General features: G+C 35.5%; 1 protein-coding gene across 1 annotated transcript in view; it reads right to left on the reverse strand.

Annotated features, from left to right (window-relative positions):
* LOC124521323 (A disintegrin and metallopeptidase domain 3-like) overlaps nucleotides 1-20967 on the reverse strand; it is a 116226-nt gene that overhangs the window by 15328 nt on the left and 79931 nt on the right. The window contains exons 13-16 of the mRNA XM_047092420.1: nucleotides 14885-14983; nucleotides 13082-13277; nucleotides 6085-6175; nucleotides 5633-5822 (exon numbers count right to left, since the gene is read on the reverse strand). Coding sequence (XP_046948376.1) covers nucleotides 5633-5822; nucleotides 6085-6175; nucleotides 13082-13277; nucleotides 14885-14983 — 576 coding nt within the window. The remainder of the gene's footprint in view (nucleotides 1-5632; nucleotides 5823-6084; nucleotides 6176-13081; nucleotides 13278-14884; nucleotides 14984-20967) is intronic.

Consider the following 20967-nt stretch of genomic DNA (forward strand, 5'->3'; position numbering starts at 1 on the left):
CTTTGAATTTGGAACAGCAATTATACCCAAATTTTATAAAAGTGTAGGTTATAAGGATGAAATAATTTGTTAGACATAAAGGAATAAAAGTAGTGTCTGGTACATAGTAAATGATCACTAAACACAGAAAGCGTTTTAATTATTGTTTATTTGACCTGATTTTTATGTAAGCTCTATGTTAATATTGTTTTATCCAAATTTTAATTTAATTTGAATATCTTTAGGGAAGTCTGTAAAAATTTCTGTTGGCTTTTCTCAGGTTATCTGATAGAATATGTATTATATGATGAATAGTCTTAAAAATCATTATTTCCTATCACCATTAACCAATCATCATCATAAAGGAAAGAATATCAGCTTGTTCAGTAACTGGAAGTGCTCTGATGAAGCCAGCAAGAATAACAAAAATTTTGGATAAACCAGCATTACCTGTGCACAAAATCATTTTCATTCTAGTGCTCCTTAAACATTGTCATTGAGGCAATAATAACTAGTCATATTTCCCTGGGCTATCTTTAGGGGAAAAATAAGCTGGAAAAGTTAAGACCCATGCTTCTAATATAATTTCCTGCAGATAAAAGGGTCAATTTGCAGCTGGCTCTTTTGTAATGACAGCAAAAGCAAGAGACATCACAAAAGTAGTTAGGCCTGGGCAGTGGTTGGGATATGTTTTGAATATAAACTAATATACAAGATTCCTTCCTTGAACAAGATACACGGTGTCCCAGAAGCAGTCATACCATGTTTCAAAGAAAAAAAAAAAACAAAACACATAAAAACAACATAAGTAAATACATATTTCCTAAAGAGAAATGTGAATTACATGTAAGCATATTTTTGTATAGTCCCAGGTATGAGTAAGATAAAAGGAATTAATTTTATTCATTTATTCATTGATTAGCTTATCTAATTTTGGACAAATGCCCCAAACATACTTCTTTTCAAGTTTGAAATGAATGTGTTGAGATATGTTCATCTTCCCTGGCCTACGTACGTGAACTAGAATCATTTCCCCTGTTCTAAGTCTTATAAATTAAAAAATTAAAAAGCTTTCTATCATATCCAATATTAAGCAAATTTGCATTGCTGGAATATGCCTATCTCCATGCAGTATACTCTTCACCCACTATATAACAGTGTTAAATATATGAGTGTTTTATTTATACCTTCATTATGATTAATAAGGAGATATATTTTTCTTCCTGTTAATAAAAAAATAAGAAATAAAGTCTCCCCTCTCTCCCTCCTTCTCTTGCTATCTATCAAGATAATTTTTACAGGGGCACCTGGATGACTCAATCAGTTAAGCATCCGACTTTTGGTTTCAGCTCAGGTCATGCATCTCACAGCTTCATGGGTTCGAGCCCCATGTTTGGCTCTCTGCTGACAGGGAGAGGCCTGGCTGGGATTCTCTCTCTCTGCCCCTCTCCCACTCATGCTGTCTCTGTCTCTCTCAAAATAAATAAATAAACTTCAAAAAGAAGATAATTTTTACAAAGGACCCACCTTTAGTGAGGGAAAAGTAAAGAAATCTTTCCTTTCCAACCACTCTGAAATCAACTAAAGAGAGAATTACACATGAAAATACAGTATAACTTTGATGAATTTTTAAAATAACCACAGGAAAATTCCAGTTCAAATTCACAGATACGGCACTCAAAATAGCTCCCCTTTTCCTAATTAATGCAAATAAAGGATCATCAGAAAGAGGCAATTGGAAGATAAAAGATTTAAGAACTTCCTGGGATTTTGAAATAAAATGAAGTCCACTAATGGATAAAATGAGGCGAGGAAGCAACATCATCAAATACAATGGTAAAAGAGAGAGCCTGGTTGATCAACTTCGAATGCTCTGGAGGAGCTGCAGCCTGAGTAAGAAGGAAAAGCAGAGGAAGAAGAGCCAAAAAGGCAGGTAGGGAAGGGTGGCTAAAATGCAGAATTTTCAATGGAAGTCTGTCCACAAAACTACAGAAGTAGTTAGCTCTCATATTCACTACTCATCTCTCCTTTCTCTCAATTACAAAATGCAGTCAACACAACACTTTTATCCCAAGGGAGATTATTTCGAAAGGTATTTTGTTTCCAAAAGCAACTGAATTAATGGTCACTGTAGAATTTCGACGTTTCAAGTGGTCTGTCCTCTAGAAGAGTTCCTATCCAATTAAACTACTGGAAGTATAGGGTGTCTGGATGCCTCAGTCGGGTAAGCATCTGACTCTTGATTTTGGCTCAGGTCATGATTTCAGCTCAGATCACAATCTCACAGTTTGTGAGTTTGAGCCCTGCATCAAGCTCTGTGCTATGTCAGCATGGAGCCTCCTTGGAATTCTCTCTCCCTCTCTCTCTGTCGCTACCCCACTCATGCTCTCTCTCTCTCCCTCTCTCTCTCTCTCTCAAAATAAAGATATAAATGTAAAAATTTTTTAAATAAAAAAAAATAATAAACTACTGGAAGTATCATGGCCTAAAAGCCAGTTTCTGAAATGAAGGCTGTCATGTGACAAAGCCTTGTCACATGGAGAAGGCTGCCGATTCGTTTTTTGGGTTTTTTTTGTTTTTGTTTTTGAGTTAAAAATGGTGTGGGAGTAAAAAGTCATGCCAGCTTCTACTGAACCAAGTAGGAAAAATCAGTCTTCCTTCTGCCCTGCCCTTCCTTTCCCTTCCCTTCCCTTCCCTTCCCTTCCCTTCCCTTCCCTTCCCTTCCCTTCCCTTCCCCTCCCTTCCCCTCGCATTCCCTCCCTTCCCCTCCCCCTCCTCCCTCATTCCTTTCTTTGTTTTCCCTCCATGGGGACATTAGCCAGTTGGGCATAGGCTTATGATCAGACTTCCCAGGCAAAGAATCACTGCTGGAGAGATGAGTGAATTGATCTGTAAAGCTTAAAAGCTTTACATACAAGCTGGTTGGAACAAACCAGCATAGCAATCTTCTGTGGTATCTGCATGGCTTATTCCTATACTGTTTTATTTCAATTGTTATCATTGTAATTGTATTTTTTCCTGTACATGTAATTTCACTGTCACTACTTTTAAGATTCTTTTTCTTGGTCTTTAATTGTCAGTTTGATTATGCTACATCCTACTGTGGATCTCACTGGCTTCATCCTACATGATGTTCTTTCAATTTTTTGCATCTGTGTGTTTACACCTTTTGCCAAATTTGGAAGAATTCCAAGCATTACTCCCTGAAATACTTTTGCATCCTTAAAATCTTTCTCTTATTCTCCTAGGATCTTAGAATGGCTTTTATCATGACAAAAAGCAATAGAAAATGTTTGCAAAGATGTAGAGAAAATGGAACCCTGGTGCATTATTGGTGGAAATGTAAACCATTGCAGCCACTATGGAAAATATTATGGATGTTGTTACAAAAATTAAAAATAGAAACATCACATGATCCAGAAATTCCACTTCTGAGTATTTATCAAAGTAAATTAAAACATGTGCTCAAAAATATATGTGTACCTTCATGTTCACTGCAGCATTATTTAGATTAGCTAAGATATGTAAGCAATCTAAATGTTCACTGATGAATGAATGGATAAAGGAAATGTAGCAAATATACACAAAGGAATATTATTCATCCATAAAAAGGAATTAAATCTTGCCATTTGTGCCAACTTGAACGGAACTTGAGAACATTAGCTGATTGATATAAGTCAGACAGAGAAAGACAAATACTGTGTGACCTTATGTGTATGTGTAATTTAAACAACAAAAACAACAAAACCCAAGGTCTTTGATGCAAGGAATGGATTGGTGGCTGCCAATGGTGAGAGTTGGGGAAAGTGGGTAAAATGGGTGAACAGGGTCAAAAATTACAAACAGGGTCAAAATTACAGTTTGTAAATAAATAAGTCATGGAGGTTACAATACTATGGTGACTGCAATTAATAACACTGTATTGCATATTTGAAACTTGCTAATAGAGTAAGTCTTGAAAGTTCTCATCACGATAAAAAAAATTTCATAACTATGTACAGTAATGGATGTTAACCAGATTTCTTTTGGTGGTCATTTCACAATATGTATAAATATTGAACCACTATGTTGTACATCTGAAACTAAGTTAATGTTATATTTCAATTATATGTCAATTAAAAATAGTAACAAATAATTTTTAAAAACCAATAAAAATGTGTAATAATATATTTTGACATTATACACATTTCTAAATCACTTTCCGGATAGTATATGCTAATTTATACTTGTTTTAGGATGATAAGTTATGCTTCCCATCATCAATTATTATTTTCAACTCCTAACTGATTAGAAAAAACAATAACTGGATGTTCACTTACTTTATTTACTTCACCAAGCTAGAAGCACACTGAATCTCACTGTTCAAAAGTTTTTACAGTGTTAAATCTCCAGTTACACCACTTCCCTTCCCGAAGGTTGTGATGAGGCTAAAAGTTCCAGCCCTCTAATCTCTTGGTCTTATTGGTGATCAGCTCCATCATACAGCTATCTAGAGACCCCATCCTGTCACTTCATTAGCATAAATTCAGTTTGATTGGAAGAAGCTCTTTACGATTAACAAAAAGCATTCATTATCACTAGGGAAATTCCAAGGGGTTTAGGAGCTCTTGTACCAGAAAATCAGGGAAAAAGACCAAATTATTTTTGTGTATTATACCACCTTTATGCCATTAGAATGATTTTTCCAATCAATTAATGATTAAATTAGCTGATAAATTTATGTACTTAATCTCTCACATTTATAGTAAACATTTTTTCAGTTTGTCTTAAGTGATCTTTAAAGGGATGACATGTTACTTTATAAGGTAGTCAGCACCAGTGTGTTCATTTGTAATTATTTTATTATTTTTATGTAAGAATAAGTTTTCTAATTTTGACATAAATTTAATATTCATTTCCATTTTCCTCAATTTTTCATTTCTTAAAATATTTCATCTCAATGTTAAGTATCTAAATTTCAACGTGAGATACTTGAGTAATGTTTTACCTTAGTTAACGAATATTTCAATGGTACAAAGGACACACACAAATCATTTATTGTTTCTTAAGCTGTTTAAGAAAAATAAAAACAAAGCTTGAGATCCATTTTATTATTATGTCTTGTGAGAGGGCCAAATTTTTAATAAGTATTATGCTTTTGGAAGAAGAATTAGGGAAGTTGGCTAATGAGCAAATACCTGTTTTACTTTCATTACAACCAAATCAATTATTCTTGTCAATTATAGCAGTACTAAATAATTTGCTTTTTTTGCTTTCTTTGTTTTTCTTATTATTCAGGTTGTTTTAACCTACTTTTTGGTGTATTATTTGATTCTTTTTTGTTATTTATATAAATTTTTGCAGACCAGATCCTGGCCTAATGAAGAGGCTAATATTCTGCAGTGTGAGAAAATAAGTTCTAATATCTATAGCAAAATTCATAATAAACAAAATGATAGTGAAGCAAGTGTTCCTTTGACCAATAGAAATCCTAAACTTTAAATCTTAAGATCATTATGTAGGAACCAAAATTTGTAATATTAATTATAAAAAAAATGTTAAGGTCTTTGTCTCTCCCTCTCATGTGTGTGCACATGTGCACTCACACACACACACACACACACACACAGACATCCACACACTGTATATATAATCAAGTCAAATTTTTATTTACCATATTTGGACCACACATAGTGCCATTCGCTGTATACGTAATATCATCTGTTACATGTGCTGTTGGTATTCTTAAATATGCGGAGATACACACATGGCCTTCCATGTAAGTATACTGAACATCAAATTTTTTAAATGGTATTACTTCTAAACGTGTCCAGTGACAAACTATCTTTCCACAAAGGATATCCCTGGCAATATAAGGAAGAAACAATTATCCATATGTCACTTAAGGACAAAAAATATTAGGGAAATCATAGTTCAAATATGAGGGTAATTGAAAATGTTACTGGATCATAGCACCAAGCTATTCAGAATATAAACAATCTTAAGAAGTGCAACATAAATATTTATCTGTATATAATACATTCACCTCTCATTTGCATTAAGCAACTCTTTGCAGTACAAACACACAAACAAAATTGGAAAATTTATAATTTTCTAAATACACACTTAAAATTACAATACTTTCGTCCACAGTTTCCAAAATCATCTTCCTGAAGATTCACTTCTTGTGTACATAGAGAAGTAGAACCCTTTGCAACTGAAAATATAAATAAAGTTCCAATTACTCATCTTTAAAACATTAAAAGCTAAAAGTGTGGTAAATTAATATAAAGACATCTAGACAACAGCAATGCCCAGTCAGTGTCAGGTACTATAAATTTTTGGTATCATCTACTGACTACACAAGAACCATTAAAAACTCCTACTTGAGAATAGGAAAATTGCTATCATAGTGAAGCAATGACTAAGAAATCAAACCATCATTACTCTCTTATCTATAATTCTAATATTCTACTCATTTTCTATCAATTACCTGAAATTTGACTAATATCTTATTCTTTTTATCCTATAATTATTAGATCTATCTACCTGTTGGCATAGTTCAAAGTTGTTTTGATTTGTAATTTTATTTTCAAATTTGAATTTACACAAACAATACCTTTTATCATGGTTACAGGGGGGATTACTGACTTTAGAAAAATATAATTTGAAAATGAACCACTGAGGAGCCTACACAGGAAAGACAAATCCCATGATATCTGGTTTTGAAAGCAAGAGGGCCAAATTTTGTGAATTCTTACAACCAGCAGGACTTAAAACCCAGAATTTTATTTTATTTATTTTATTTTATTTTATTTTATTTTATTTTATTATTTTTTCAAATATATATATTTTTTATTTTCAATATATGAAATTTATTTTCAAATTGGTTTCCATACAACATCCAGTGCTCATCCCAAAAGGTACCCTCCTCAATACCCATCACCCACCCTCCCCTCCCTCCCACCCCCCATCAACCCTCAGTTTGTTCTCAGTTTTTAAGAGTCTCTTATGCTTTGGCTCTCTCCCACTCTAACCTCTTTTTTTTTTTCCTTCCCCTCCCCCATGGGTTTCTGTTAAGTTTCTCAGGATCCACATAAGAGTGAAACCATATGGTATCTGTCTTTCTCTGTATGGCTTATTTCACTTAGCATCACACTTTCCAGTTCCATCCACGTTGCTACAAAGGGTCATATTTCGTTCTTTCTCATTGCCACGTAGTACTCCATTGTGTATGTAAACCACAATTTCTTTATCCATTCATCAGTTGATGGACATTTCAGCTCTTTCCATAATTTGGCTATTGTTGAGAGTGCTGCTATAAACATTGGGGTACAAGTGTCCCTATGCATCAGTACTCCTGTATCCCTTGTAAAACCCAGAATTTTAAAACTCAGTGGCTAGGCTCTGGTTGAACCCAGAGGGCATTAGGAAGCTGAGTCCCTAGTCTTAGACAGCAGGACAAACAGCCAGCAGAGATACAACAAGGAAGCAGCAGTCTGAAAACTGCCAGGGACAGACAGGAGGGAGAGTGATTTATTCACCTTAGAGCATGGTCTGGGAAGGCAAGGATCATGGGGAAATGCCTCCAGGAACAAAGGAGCTAGACGTTGCCATTTTCCTCCCCCAGCCCCCACCATAAACACAGGGCCACCTGCAGGAAACAGCAATGGTGCCACCATTTGCTACCTAAGCCCAAACCTCCTGTGCTTCAGTGGATCAGCCCTTCCCAATCATGCTTGCCTCAGTCCCAGTGCTGTGGGCCCACTCCCCCAGAAGACCAGTGAAAACTCCAACACCTAGTCAACTGACCCACATGTTTTGTGGGACCTCAGTTCCTGTAGTGTTGGTGGTAGCAGGTCTGTTTCTCAAGCAGACCGGCACCCACCATGTTAAAATGTGCTGCACCCAGCCATGGACCAAACACTGCCCACAACAGAAAAAAAGATCCTCTGCAGACAACTGTACTAAAGGAAGAAAGAAGCAGGGCATAGGTAGCACACGTAGCAGACATTCCCTGAAGCATCAGGTCCTGGGGAACAGGGGACACTGTACTGCAAGGTACTAAAGGACTACTTCTTCATAAGGCCATTACCTTCAATAGCAAGATACATAGTTGACTTACCTAACACAGAGAACCAAACACAGGGTTGGACAAAATGAGGAGACAAAGGAATGTGTCCTAAATGAAAGAAATGTGTCCTAAATGGAAGACTAAACCACAGCAAAAGACCTAACCAAAACAGAAATAAGTAACATGCCTGATAGAGAATTTAAAGTAATAATCATAGAGATACTCTCCGCACTTGATAAAAGAGTAGAGAATATCAGTGAAACTCTTAATAAGGAGATAAAAAGAACCAATCAGAGATGAAGAACAAAATAAATGAAATTAAAAATATACCCGATAGAATAAGTAGCAGGCTAGATGAAACAAAGGAAAGAATTCATAGCCTGCAAAATGGAGTACAGGAAAGTAATCACGCTGAACAAATGGGAGTAAAAATAATTATGCAAATTGAGAATACTCTTAGGGAACTTAGTGACTACATCAAGTATAAAACATTCACATCCTGGAAGGAGAGAGAGAAACGGGAGCAGAAAATTTATTTGAAGAAATAATAGCTGAAAATAATTGACAGTAATACAATAGTAGAGAAATTTAATACCTTACTTACATCAATGGACAGATCATCCCAACAGGAATACAACAAGGAAACAGTGGCTTTGACACTGAATAACACACAGGACAGGTGGATTTAATGGATATATTCAGAACAATTCATACTAAAACAGCAGAATACATATTCTTTTCAAGTGCACATAGGACATTCTCCCCAATATGTCATACATTAGCCCACAAAACAAGCCTCAAGAAATTCAAGAAGATAAAAGTCAGACCCTGCATCTTCTCTGACTACAATGCTATGAAACTAGAAGTCAACCACAAGAAAAAAATCTGGAAAGGCCAAAAATACATGGAAGTTAAATAACATGTTACTAAACAATGAATGGGTCAACCAAGAAATCAAAAAGCATATGGAAACAAATGAAAATGAAAACACAACCCTCTCTGGGATGCAGAAAAATCAATTCTAAGAGGAAAGTTTATAGCAATACAAGGCTATCTCAAGAAGCAAGAAAAACCTCAAATAAACAGCCTACCTTGCACCAAAAGAGATAGAAAAAGAATAACAAACAAAACCCCAAACCAGCATAAAGAAGGAAATAATAAAATTAGAGCAGAGATAAATTATATAGGAACTAAAACACAAAAACAAAAACAAACAAAAAAACCAATAAAACAGATCAATAAAACCAGGAGCTGATTCTTTGAAAAAATCAATAGAATTTATAAAACCCTAGCCAGACTCATCACAAAATAGAGAGGACCCCCCCCCCGCTCCCGCCAAAAGATCAGAAATGAAAGAAGAGAAATGAAGGAGGAGAAATAATAATGAAAACAGAAAGGATTGCAAGAGAATATTATGAAAAGTTATATCCCAACAAATTGGACAACCAGAAGGAATGGATAAATTCTTAGAAACATATAACCTACCAAAACTGAAGCAGGAAGAAACAGAATATTTGAACAGATCTATTACCAGCAATGAAATTGAATCAGTATAAAAAAACAAAAACAAAACAAAACAAACAAAAATCTCCCAACAAACAAAAGTTGAGGACCAAATGGCTTCACAGAAGAATACTACCAAACATGTAAAGAAAAGTTAATACCTATTCTTTACAAACTATTCCAAAAAATAGAAAGAAGGAAAACTTCCCAATTCATTCTATGAGACCAACATCACCCTGATACCAAAACCAGATAAAGACACCACAGAAAAAGAGAATTACAGGACAATATCTCTGATGAACATAAGGCAAACATCCTCAACAAAATACCAGCAATCTGAATCCAACAATATTCTTTTTTTATTTAAAAAAAATTTTTTTTAACGTTTATTTATTTTTGAGACAGAGAGAGACAGAGCATGAATGGGGGAGGGTCAGAGAGAGAGGGAGACACAGAATCTGAAACAGGCTCCAGGCTCTGAGCGGTCAGCACAGAGTCCGACGCGGGGCTCGAACACACCGACCGTGAGATAGTGACCTGAGCCGAAGTCGGCCGCTTAACGGACTGAGCCACCCAGGCGCCCCTGAATCCAACAATATATTTAAAAAAAAGTCATTCACCAAAAATAAGTGGCATTTATTCCTGGGGTACAAAGGTGGTTCAACATTCACAAATCAATCAAATGTGATGAATCACATCAAGAAGAGAAGGGGTAAGAACCATATGATCGTTTCAAGATGGAGAAAAAGCATTTGGCAAAGTACAACATCCATTAATGATAAAAATACTCAACAGGGGTGCCTTGGTGGCTCAGTCAGCTAAGCATCTGACTTTGGCTCAGGTCATGATCTCACAGTTTGTGAGTTTGAGTCCTGCATCAGGCTCTGTGCTGACAGCTCGGAGCCTGGAGTCTGCTTCAGATTCTGTGTCTCCTCTGACCCTCCCCTGCTCATGCTCTGTCTCTCTCTGTCTCAAAAGTAAATAATAAACATTAAAAAAAGCCACTCAACAACATAGGTTTAGACTATATAAAAGTCCTAGCCACAGCAATCAGAAAAAAAAAAACAAAAAGAAATAAATGGTATCAAAATTGATAGGGAAGATGCAAAATTTTCATTATTTGCAGATGACATTATACTATATATAGATAACTCAGAAGATTCCACCAAAAAACTACTAGAATTGATAAATGAATTCAGTAAAGTCACAGGATACAAAACTATACACAGAGACCTACTGCTTTCTTATACACTAATAATCAAGAGGCAGAAAGAGAAATTAAGAAAACAACCCACTTATAATTGAACCAAAAACAATAAAATATCTAAGAATAAACTTAATCAAATAAGTGAAAGACCTGGTACCCTGAAAACTATCAAACACTGATGAAACAGATTCAGGATGACACAAAGAAATGGAAAGACATCCCATGTTTATGGGTTGGAAAAATAAATATTGTTAAGCTGTCTAAACTACCCAAAGCAATCTGCACACTTATTTCAATCTGTATGAAAATACCAACATTTTCCACAGAACTAGATCAAACAATCCTAAAATTTGTATGGAAACACTAAACACATCCAATAACCAAAGCAATAAAACAAAAACAAAAACAAAACAAAAAAACTAGAGGTGTCACAATTCCAGACTTCAAGTTATATTACAGAGCCAAAGTAATCAAACAGTATGATACTGGCACAAAAACAGACACATAGATCAATATAACAGAATAGAAAACCCAGAATGAACCCACAACCAAATGGCTAATCTTTGACAAAGCAGGGAAGAGTATCCAATGGGGAAAGGACAGAGGACAGTCCCTTCAACAAATGGTGTTGGGAAAACTGCACAGCAACACACACGAAAGAAAAGAAAAGAAAAAAAGAAAAGAAAAGAAAAGAAAAGAAAAGAAAGGAAAGGAAAAAGAAAATAAAAGAAAGGAAAGGAAGGAAAGGAAAGGAAAGGAAAGGAAAGGAAAGGAAAGGAGACCACTTCTGTACACCATACACAAAAATAAATTCAAAATGGATTAAAGACCTAAATGTGACACCTGAAACCATAAAAATCACTGAGGAGAACACAGCCAGTAACCTCCTTGGCATTGGCCATCGCAACATTTTTGTATATATGTCTCCTGAGGCAAGGGAAATAAAAGCAAAAATAAACTATTGGGACTACATCAAAAACAAAACAAAGCAATACAAAACAAAACAAAACAAAACAAAAACAAAAAAACAAAAAAGCTTCTCCACAGTGAAGGAAACAATCAACAAAACTAAAAGGCAACCTGCTGAATGGGAGAAGATATCTGCAAACAACATATTCAATAAAGGGTTGGTACCCAAAATATATTTAAAAAACTGAGACAACACAATATCCAAAAAGAAAATAATCCAATTAAAAATGGGAAGAAGCTGGGGCACCTGGGTGGCGCAGTCGGTTGGGCGTCCGACTTCAGCCAGGTCACGATCTCACGGTCCGGGAGTTCGAGCCCCGCGTCGGGCTCTGGGCTGATGGCTCAGAGCCTGGAGCCTGTTTCCGATTCTGTGTCTCCCTCTCTCTCTGCCCCTCGCCCGTTCATGCTCTGTCTCTCTCTGTCCCAAAAATAAATAAACGTTGAAAAAAAAATTTTTTTTAAAATGGGAAGAAGCTATAAACAGGCGTTTTTCCAAAGAAGACATACAGATGGTCAAAAAGACATAGGAAAAGGTGCTTACCATCACCACTCATCAGGGAAATGCAAATCAACACTACAATGAAATTATCACTTCACACCTGTCACAATGGCTAAAATCAAAACCACAAGAAACAAGTGTTCATGAGGATGTGGAGAAAAAGGAACCTTCTTGCACTGTTGGTGGGAATGCAAACTGGTATAGCCACTCTGAAAAAGTGTGGAGATTCCTCAAAAAGCTAAAAATAGAACAATCCTACAATCCAATAATCATACTACTAGGTCTTTACCCAAAAAGTACAAAAACATTAATTCAAAGAAATGCATGCACCTCTATGTTTATAGCAACACTATTTACAATAACCAAATAATGGAAACAGCCTAAATGCCAATCAATAGATAAATGGATAAAGAAGAAGTGGTATATATACAATGGAAGATTGTTCAGCCATAAAAAAAAGAAAAGAATGAAATTTTGCCATTCACAATGACACGGGTGGAGCTAGCGAGTATAATGCTAAGTGAAGTAAGTCAGTCAGAGAAAGACAGATATCATATGATGTGGAATTTAAGAAGCGAAACAAAGGAGCAAAGGAAAAAAAGAAGAGGGAGAGGGATACAAACCAAGAAACAGACTCTTAACCATAGAGAACAAACGAGAGTCAACCAGAGGAGGTGGTTGGGGGAATGGGTGAAATAGGTGATGGGGATTAATGAGTACACTTACCATGATGAGTACTGAGTAATGTATGGAATTGTTAAATCACTATATTGTACACCTGAAACTAATATAACCCTGTGTGCTAACTATACTGGGAAAAATACAAAATAAAATAATAAAAATGAACTTCAGATAAAAAGTATACTATTACATTTTCCAAATAACTCTGCACACTGTCTATCTGTATCTTGGCATATTCCTTGAAAGCAATAGGCAGTGTTATTATTGCATGGTTGTAAATCAGCAGATATCACATCAGGTACACAAAACTCAGATGTTCCATTGCAAAATTCTGGAAAATCACACAGATCTTGGCTTTGTCGACATATAGTTCCCTTTACAGAGAGCTGTGAGACAAAGAAAAAAGAATTATTTTTGTAAAGTAATAAACCAAAACTGTAAAAAATTATGTAAGAAAAGTGTAGATCTATCATTTCTATTATTACCACATTTTAACTACTTAAAGTCAAATTATGAATTTACTTGAAAACTCAAGTTTAGAAAAAGCCCAAATGTCCATCAATGAATGAACAGGTTAACAAATTGTGGTATATTCATGCAATGGAATATTTTCAGCCATATAAAGGAGCACTGATACATAGGTTACAGATGAATGAACATTCAACACTATGCTAAGTGAAGAAATCCATACACAAAAGGTCACATATTCTATGCTTCTAACTTATATAAAATATCCAGAATAGGTTACTCCAGACAGAACACAAATTGGTGGTTGCCAGGACTGAGGGGAAGGAAGAAAGGAGAGCAAGTGCTTAATGCTCCAGGAGTCTCCTGTTTGACTGAGGAACTTGTTTTGGAACTAGACAGAGGTGGCAGTTGCATAACACTGTGAATGTACTGAATATCACTAAATTGTTTCCTTGAAAATGGTAAATTTTATCATACATGATTTTCACCCTAATTTTTTAAAAACTCTACCAAAAGTAAGAATTATTCCCTTTTTAAAGAACTTCCCTCTGGGATGTAGGGAAAGGGCAATGGGCTATGTAGAAAAACCTTATTGCTTAATCCTTCTGATTTGGAGACAAAGGACAAGATGAGAGCTCTGATGAAGGGAAGAGCAACAAGTTTTATTGCTAAATAGTGGAAACTCTACGCTTGCCTCCTTGAAGACAAGTGACCAGTGACTTTAATTACTAGCACGAAGAGTGAAAAAGAACACACAGAGAACAAAGTAGAATGATATTAGGAGAGATTTCATTGATGGAGAACCTGCAAATCTGAAATCTGGCAATCAAGATCTCTAATTAATCAGCTTTTATGATTGTTGTCGACGTCTAAAGGTGACACAAAAAAGGCAAGATGCTACAATGAAGCAATCCCCAAAAGACAAATCTTACTCAGTCTCCTTTCAGGTGTGACTATAAAGGAAAACTCAATGGGAAACTTCCCAAGGAAAGTCAAGGATTCAATCCACTTCAGGATCCAGGTGTATCTACAAAGCTAACTTCAATATTAGACATGCTACATGTTGCTGACTATTCTACATGGACTCTTTTTCTGCTATTCTCAAAATGAGATTTTTATTATTACTGTTGTCTGTTTATTCAAACACTATACATGAACTGTGTTGGGTGGCTTATTTTTAATTTCATCATAAGTTCTTCAGTCATGAGGACCTACATTCAGGTATGACCTCAGATATGACCAAAAGGAGTCATTAGCATCCAAATAATTTGAAATTGGTATTGAATAATTGGATGGATCTTCAGCAGAGATTGAAACAATACAGTGAAGGCAAACATAAGAAGGAAGGTTGAAAAAAAAATCTAAGGATAGCTTCTGAATTCTGAAGTCAACTGTGTATGAATCAGGTACCTAAAGTTACACACAGTATTTGAAAGTTGTGTAAAAAAATAAAATAAAAAAAAAGTGAATGCACAAGCACAGAAAAAATCATGAAAGAATGTACCATAATTTTTTGAAAGCTTACCAGACAAGTATTTTTATCACAGCGTGGTCCAGTGCCACACTCTGCAGGTTCAATCAGAGTACAGTGTTCAGTATCACAGCATTTTTCAAATTTGCATGGCTAAAAGTAAATACAGTCAGGTTAAATAATAGGAATTTTCAATTAAAGAAATCATTTCATTTATTGTCAAAATATACTATAGCATATCTCTTAGTTAATTACAATCACAGTATGGTTTTTACTTCTGTACTTATTTTTAACACCACTTCTTTTAAAGTTAATATATTTCCAGTATAGAAAAAAGAATGAAATTTTTTATGGTTCCATGCTCAAGAAACTGAACTGTTAAAAATGTAATTCAATTTCTTTTTTTAATGTTTATTTATTTGAGGGAAGGAGGAGGGAGGAGAGAGAGAGAGAGAGAGAGAATCCCAAGTGAGCTCCATGCTCAATGCAGAGCCGAACCCAAGGCTTGATCTCACAACCATGAGACCATGACCTGAGCTGAAATCAAGCTGTATACTTAATAACTGAGCCACCTAAGCATCCCAAATGCAATTTCTGTCAATCTTATTTGTGTTCATAAATATAACACTGTAAATCTAAAAGTACTTTAAGACAGAGAGAGAGAGAGAGAGAGACAGAGAGACAGAGAGAGAATCTTAAGCAGGCTTCATGCTTAGTGTGAAGCCCAACATGGTGCTCAATCCCACAACCCTGAAATCATGACCTGAGTTGAAATCATGAGTTGGATGCTCAACCCACAGAGCCACCCAGGCACAGCTAACAGGTTATTGTACTAAAGGATATTTCAATGAAAATTTTGTTATTATTTTTTAGCTCTAAGATTTTATATTAAAGATTAATTCTAGAAGTTATTAGGCTATAGAGTACAAAAATATTAAAGGCTGTTTATAACATACTCATTTTCTTCTTTGTATACACTTATCTTTTAAGTGCAAGAGTAATGCTTCACAAGACTGTTAGTAATACTTAAAAATTAGTAAAGTGATAGGCAAAAATACTAAGTGTTTACATCTGTTTCAGTTTTGTTATTTTTATTACTAGTGTGCTGAAAATTCTATACATCTTCTGGTTTATTTTATATTTCTGCATGTATATTTATGTTAAGGTATTCTTGTCTTTATTTCCTTTATTTGTATGCACTTTTATGTTAATTATCTTAACCCTGACTACTGATTTATCTTTACTATGTTTTACAATTTGTCATTGACCTGATTTTGGTTTTGGCACTTTTGGGGTTATTCTGGGTATGATAATACGATATTGTGAAATGATAGACTCATGATATCTGATAACTATCATCTTTTTTTGTGTGGTTCTTGAATTTACAGATAAAACTTTCTTTCACCCTAACCCCAGTGAATATGTGAGGTTTTGTAAAATATTTGCATTACATGTATTATGTATTTATTTTTATGTTGAATGGTTTGAATAGTATATTGTGAAAGAAGCTATAATGATGTATCTTTTTCTCAAAACAGAGGTTCAATTTATCAGTTGCTTTTATAGAATAATAATTTATTCCTGATCTTTTGTAATCCCTGGATTATCATATACTATCCTATATAAAATCATATATAATGTCAATGTCTTCAATTACACTAACTGCATATAACTAAAGTGTATTTACAAATTTTATTATTATAGGGGTGCCTGGGTGGCTCAGTCATTTAAGTATCCAACTTTGGCTCAGATCATGATCTTGCACAAGTTTGAGCCCTGCAATGGGCTCTGTGCTGACAGCTCAGAGCCTGGAGCCTGCTTCAGATTCTATGTCTCCCTCTCTCTCTACCCCTCCCCCACTTGCCCTCTGTCTCTCTCTCTCTCTCTCTCTCTCAAAAATAAATTAAAAGAATAAAATTTTATTATTATACACATGTTTTAATATTGACAAAACATTTTTACATTTTCATATTTCATTAATAAAAAATGTATTATGCTTCATAAATATTTTCATAAAAATTATCAAGATTATTTAGTAAAGACAGAAAATGGAACACATTAACTATTAATATTGCAGGGGAAAAAACCCTAAAATCAATGACATGAAAAGGGAAAACCTCCAAAGGCTAGAATCAAAGAGAGTCTACAGTGAAGAATATGTTTTGAAAATACTCGATTTACAATTGAAAGCTACACTAAATTTGGGGCTTAGAAATGTTTTTTTCTTCCAAGATTTTATTTAAATTCGAGTTACTTAAGATATAAAGCAGTTTTGGTTTCAGGAGATTTTTTAGTGATTCATCACTTACATATAACACCCAGTGCTCATCATGAAAACTTCCCTCTTTAATACCTATCACCCATTTATCACATTTCCCCACCGACCTCCCCTCCAGCAACCCTCAGTTTGTTCTCTACAGTTAAAAGTCTCTATGGCTTGCTTCCCTCTAAGTTTTTATCATGTTTTATTTTTCCTTACATTCCCATGTTCATCTGTTTTGTTTCTTAAATTCCACATATGAGTGCAACCATATGGTATTTGTCTTTCTCTGAATGGCTTATTTTGCTTAGCATAATACAGTGATTTTATCCACATCTTCAAAATGGCAAGATTATATTCTTCTTGATGGCTGAATAATATTACATTGTGTATATATACACCACATCTTCTTTATCCATTCATCAGTCCATGGACATTTGGGATCTTTCCATAATTTGGCTATTCTTGATAGTGCTGCTATAAACATAGGGATGCATTAGCCCCTTCAAGTCAGTACTTTTGTATCCTTTGGATAAATACCTAGTAGTGCAATTGCTGGATTTTAGGGTAGTTCTATTTTTAACTTTTGGAGAACCTCAAAACTGTTTTCCAGAGTGGCCGCACCAGTTTGCATTCCCACTAACACTGTAAGAGGGTTCCCCTTTCTCTGCATCATTACCAACATCTTTTGTTTTCCTGTGTTGTTTATTTTAGCCATTCTTATAGGTGTGAGGTAATATCTCATCATGGTTTTGATTTGTATTTCCCTGATGATGAGTGATGTTGATCATCTTTCCATGTGTCTGATAACCATCTTTATGCCTTCTTTGGAAACATGTCTATTCATGCCTTCTGCCTATTTTTAACTGGATTATTTGGGTGTTAAGTTTGTATTTTGGGGTGTTGACTTTGATAATTTGTTTTTAGATTTTGGATACTAACCCTCTATCTGATATGTCATCTGCAAATATCTTCTCCCATTCCATATGGGGCCTTTTAGTTTTGTTGTTTCCTTTACTGTGCAGAAGCTTTTTATCTTGATGAAGTCACAATAGTTCAGGTTTGCTTTTGCTTCCCTTGCCCCTGGAGACATGTCTAGTAAGAAGTTGCTGCACCAAGGTCAAAGACATTGTTACTTGTGTTCTCCTCTAGGATTTAGTGGTTTTCTGTCTCACATTTAGGTGTTTCATCCATTTTGAATTTAGTTTTGTATATGGTGTAAAAAAGTGGTCCAATTTCATTTTTCTGCATGTCACCATACAGTTTTCCCAACACCATTTGTTGAAGAGACTGTCTTTTATCCATTGGATAGGCTTTCTTCCTTTGTTGAAGATTAATTGTCTATACATTTGTTGGTCCATTTCTAGGTTTCCTATTCTGTTCCATTGATCTTTGTGTCTGTTTCTTTGCCAGTACCATACTGTCATGATGACTACAGCTTTGTATTGTAGCTTGAAGTCCAAAATTGTGATGCCTCCAGTTTGGTTTTCTTTTTCAACATTACTTTGGCTATTCAGGGTCTTTTGTGGTTCCATACAAATTTTAGAATTGTTTTTTTCTAGCTCTGTGAAAAATGCCGGTGGTATTTTGATAGGAATTGAATTGAATGTGTAGACTGCTTTGGGTATTAAATATATTTTAACAATATTTGTTCTTCCAATCCATGAGTATAGATTATTTTTTCATTTCTTTGTGTCTTCTTCAATTTCTTTCATGGAGCACTTAGTTCTTTTACAGTCAGAGTAACTATTGATAGATATGAATTTAGTGTCATTTATTACCTGTAAAGTTGCTGTTCATGTAGATTGTTCATTTCTATTTTTGGTGATTTTGGTATTTCTTTCTCTCCCAAAGGGTCCCATTTAATATTTCTTGTGGAGCTGGTTTAGTGTTCACGAACTCCTTTAGTTTTTGCTTGTCTTGAAAACTCTTTATCTCTCCTTCTATTTTGAATGAGAGCCTTCCTGAATAAAGTATTCTTGGCTGCACAATATTTCCCATTAAGCATGTTGAATATGTCATGAAACTTTCTTCTGGCCTGCCAAGTTTCTGTGGACAGGTCTGCTGCTAACCTTATGTGTCTAACTTTGTAGTTTAAGGACCTTTTGTCCCTAACTGTTTACAGAATTCTCTATCTTTGTAAGTTTCACTAAGTGAAACAAGTGCTGACTTGATTTTGTTGATTTTGAGGGGAGTTTGCTGTGCCTCTTGGACTTGAATGCCTGTTCCTTCCCCAGATTAGGAAAGTTCTCAGTATAATTTGTTCAAATAAACCTCCTTCCCCCTTTTCCCACTCTTCTGGGTTGCTATGATATGGATATTATTGCACTTTATGGAATAGCTGAGTTCCCTAAGCCTATATGTGTGATGTTTTCTTCCCTTCCTCTTTTCAGCTTCATTATTTTCCATAATTTTATCTTCTATATAACCTATTCCTTCCTCTGCTTCTCCCCGTTGTGATTAACTCAAGTTGGTTTTGCATCCCACTTATAGCATTTTTATTGCAGCCTGACTAGTTTTTCAGCCTTTTATCTCTGAAGCAAGGATGTCTCTGGTGTCTTCTATGCTTTTTTCAAGACCAGCTAGTATTCTTAAGACTTTTGTTCTAAATTCTTGTCATATATATTGCTTGTATCTGTTTTGAGCAAATCCCTGGCTGTGATTTCTTCTTGATCTTTCTTTTGGGGAGTATTCCTCCATCTTGCCATTTTTGCCTAGGTTTCTGTCTTTTGAAAGTTATGAGAACTTGTTGTGTTTCCTGTTCCTGAGAGTAATGTTATATGAAGAGGTCATACACTGTCCATGGCCTGGAGCTTCAGGAAGTGTTTCTGGTGTATGCTGTGTGCAGTGTGTTGTGTTTTGGCTGGTCTTTCCCACAGGTCAGTCCTATGCAGAGTTCCTCCTTGCTTGCACTGGGGAGCATTCGGACCTTTACCCAGGTGTGCTTTGATTTGTTTGGTAAAATAAGCCTAATTTTTTGTTTTAAGTTTTTTAACTTTATTCATTATTGAGAGACAGAGAAAGACAGAACATGAGCAGGGAAGGGGCAGAGAAAGGGAGACACAGAATCCAAGGCAGGCTCCAGGCTCAGAGCCATCAGCACAGAGCCCAACGAGGGGCTTGAACCCATGAACTGCAAGATCATGACCTGAGCTGAAGTCGGTTGCTCAACTGACTGAGCCACCCAGGTGCCCCAAAATAAAACTAATTTTAAAAAAGCCTGATTCCCCCTTCCAAAAAAGAAAAAAAAAGAGAGAGAGAGAAAAGGAAAAAGAGCCAAAAATAAAATGATAAAAAATAACTATAAACCTGATTCCAAAAAAAAAAAAAAAAAGAGAAAGAACGAAAGAAAGGAAGAAAAGGAAATGAAAATAAACGAATGAACCAAAAACTATAAGACTGATTGCAAAAGAAAACAAAGAAAAAGAAAAGAAGCAAGCTTAGTCATATTTCCACCAAAACTGAATCTGATGCTTTGGAGCACTCTATGATCAGTAAGTAGTCTTGCTGCATAAGGGGTCCCTGTGTTGTTCCTCTGGGGGAGAGGCCCTGCTTTGGGTCACAGTCAGATCTGCCTTAGTAAAGATTCCCCTGCAGGGTGCAGGGTGCAGGATGCAGGGTTTGGTACAAGAGGTTCCAGCCTATACCGGGGGCACTGTGTTGCTCACTGAAGTCCAACTGGGGAAGATGGTGTCGCCCTGCTTTCTTATCCCCAGACGGGAGCCCTCACAGAGAAGTGAACAATCCCCCTTCCTGTGTCCCAGGTTTCCATCAGATCCCTGCCCTCATACCTGGTGCCACAATTCTCCTGTGTTTTATCTCTGGCACACAGCTGGGATTCAAAACTCCAAATCTTAAAGGATCCGGAAGTGTGAAC

This window comes from Lynx rufus, unplaced genomic scaffold (assembly GCF_022079265.1).
Source record: "Lynx rufus isolate CCGP_SWC_20201006 ecotype Redwood Valley unplaced genomic scaffold, mLynRuf1.p SCAF_3, whole genome shotgun sequence".
In the NCBI taxonomy this organism is placed as follows: domain Eukaryota; kingdom Metazoa; phylum Chordata; class Mammalia; order Carnivora; family Felidae; genus Lynx; species Lynx rufus.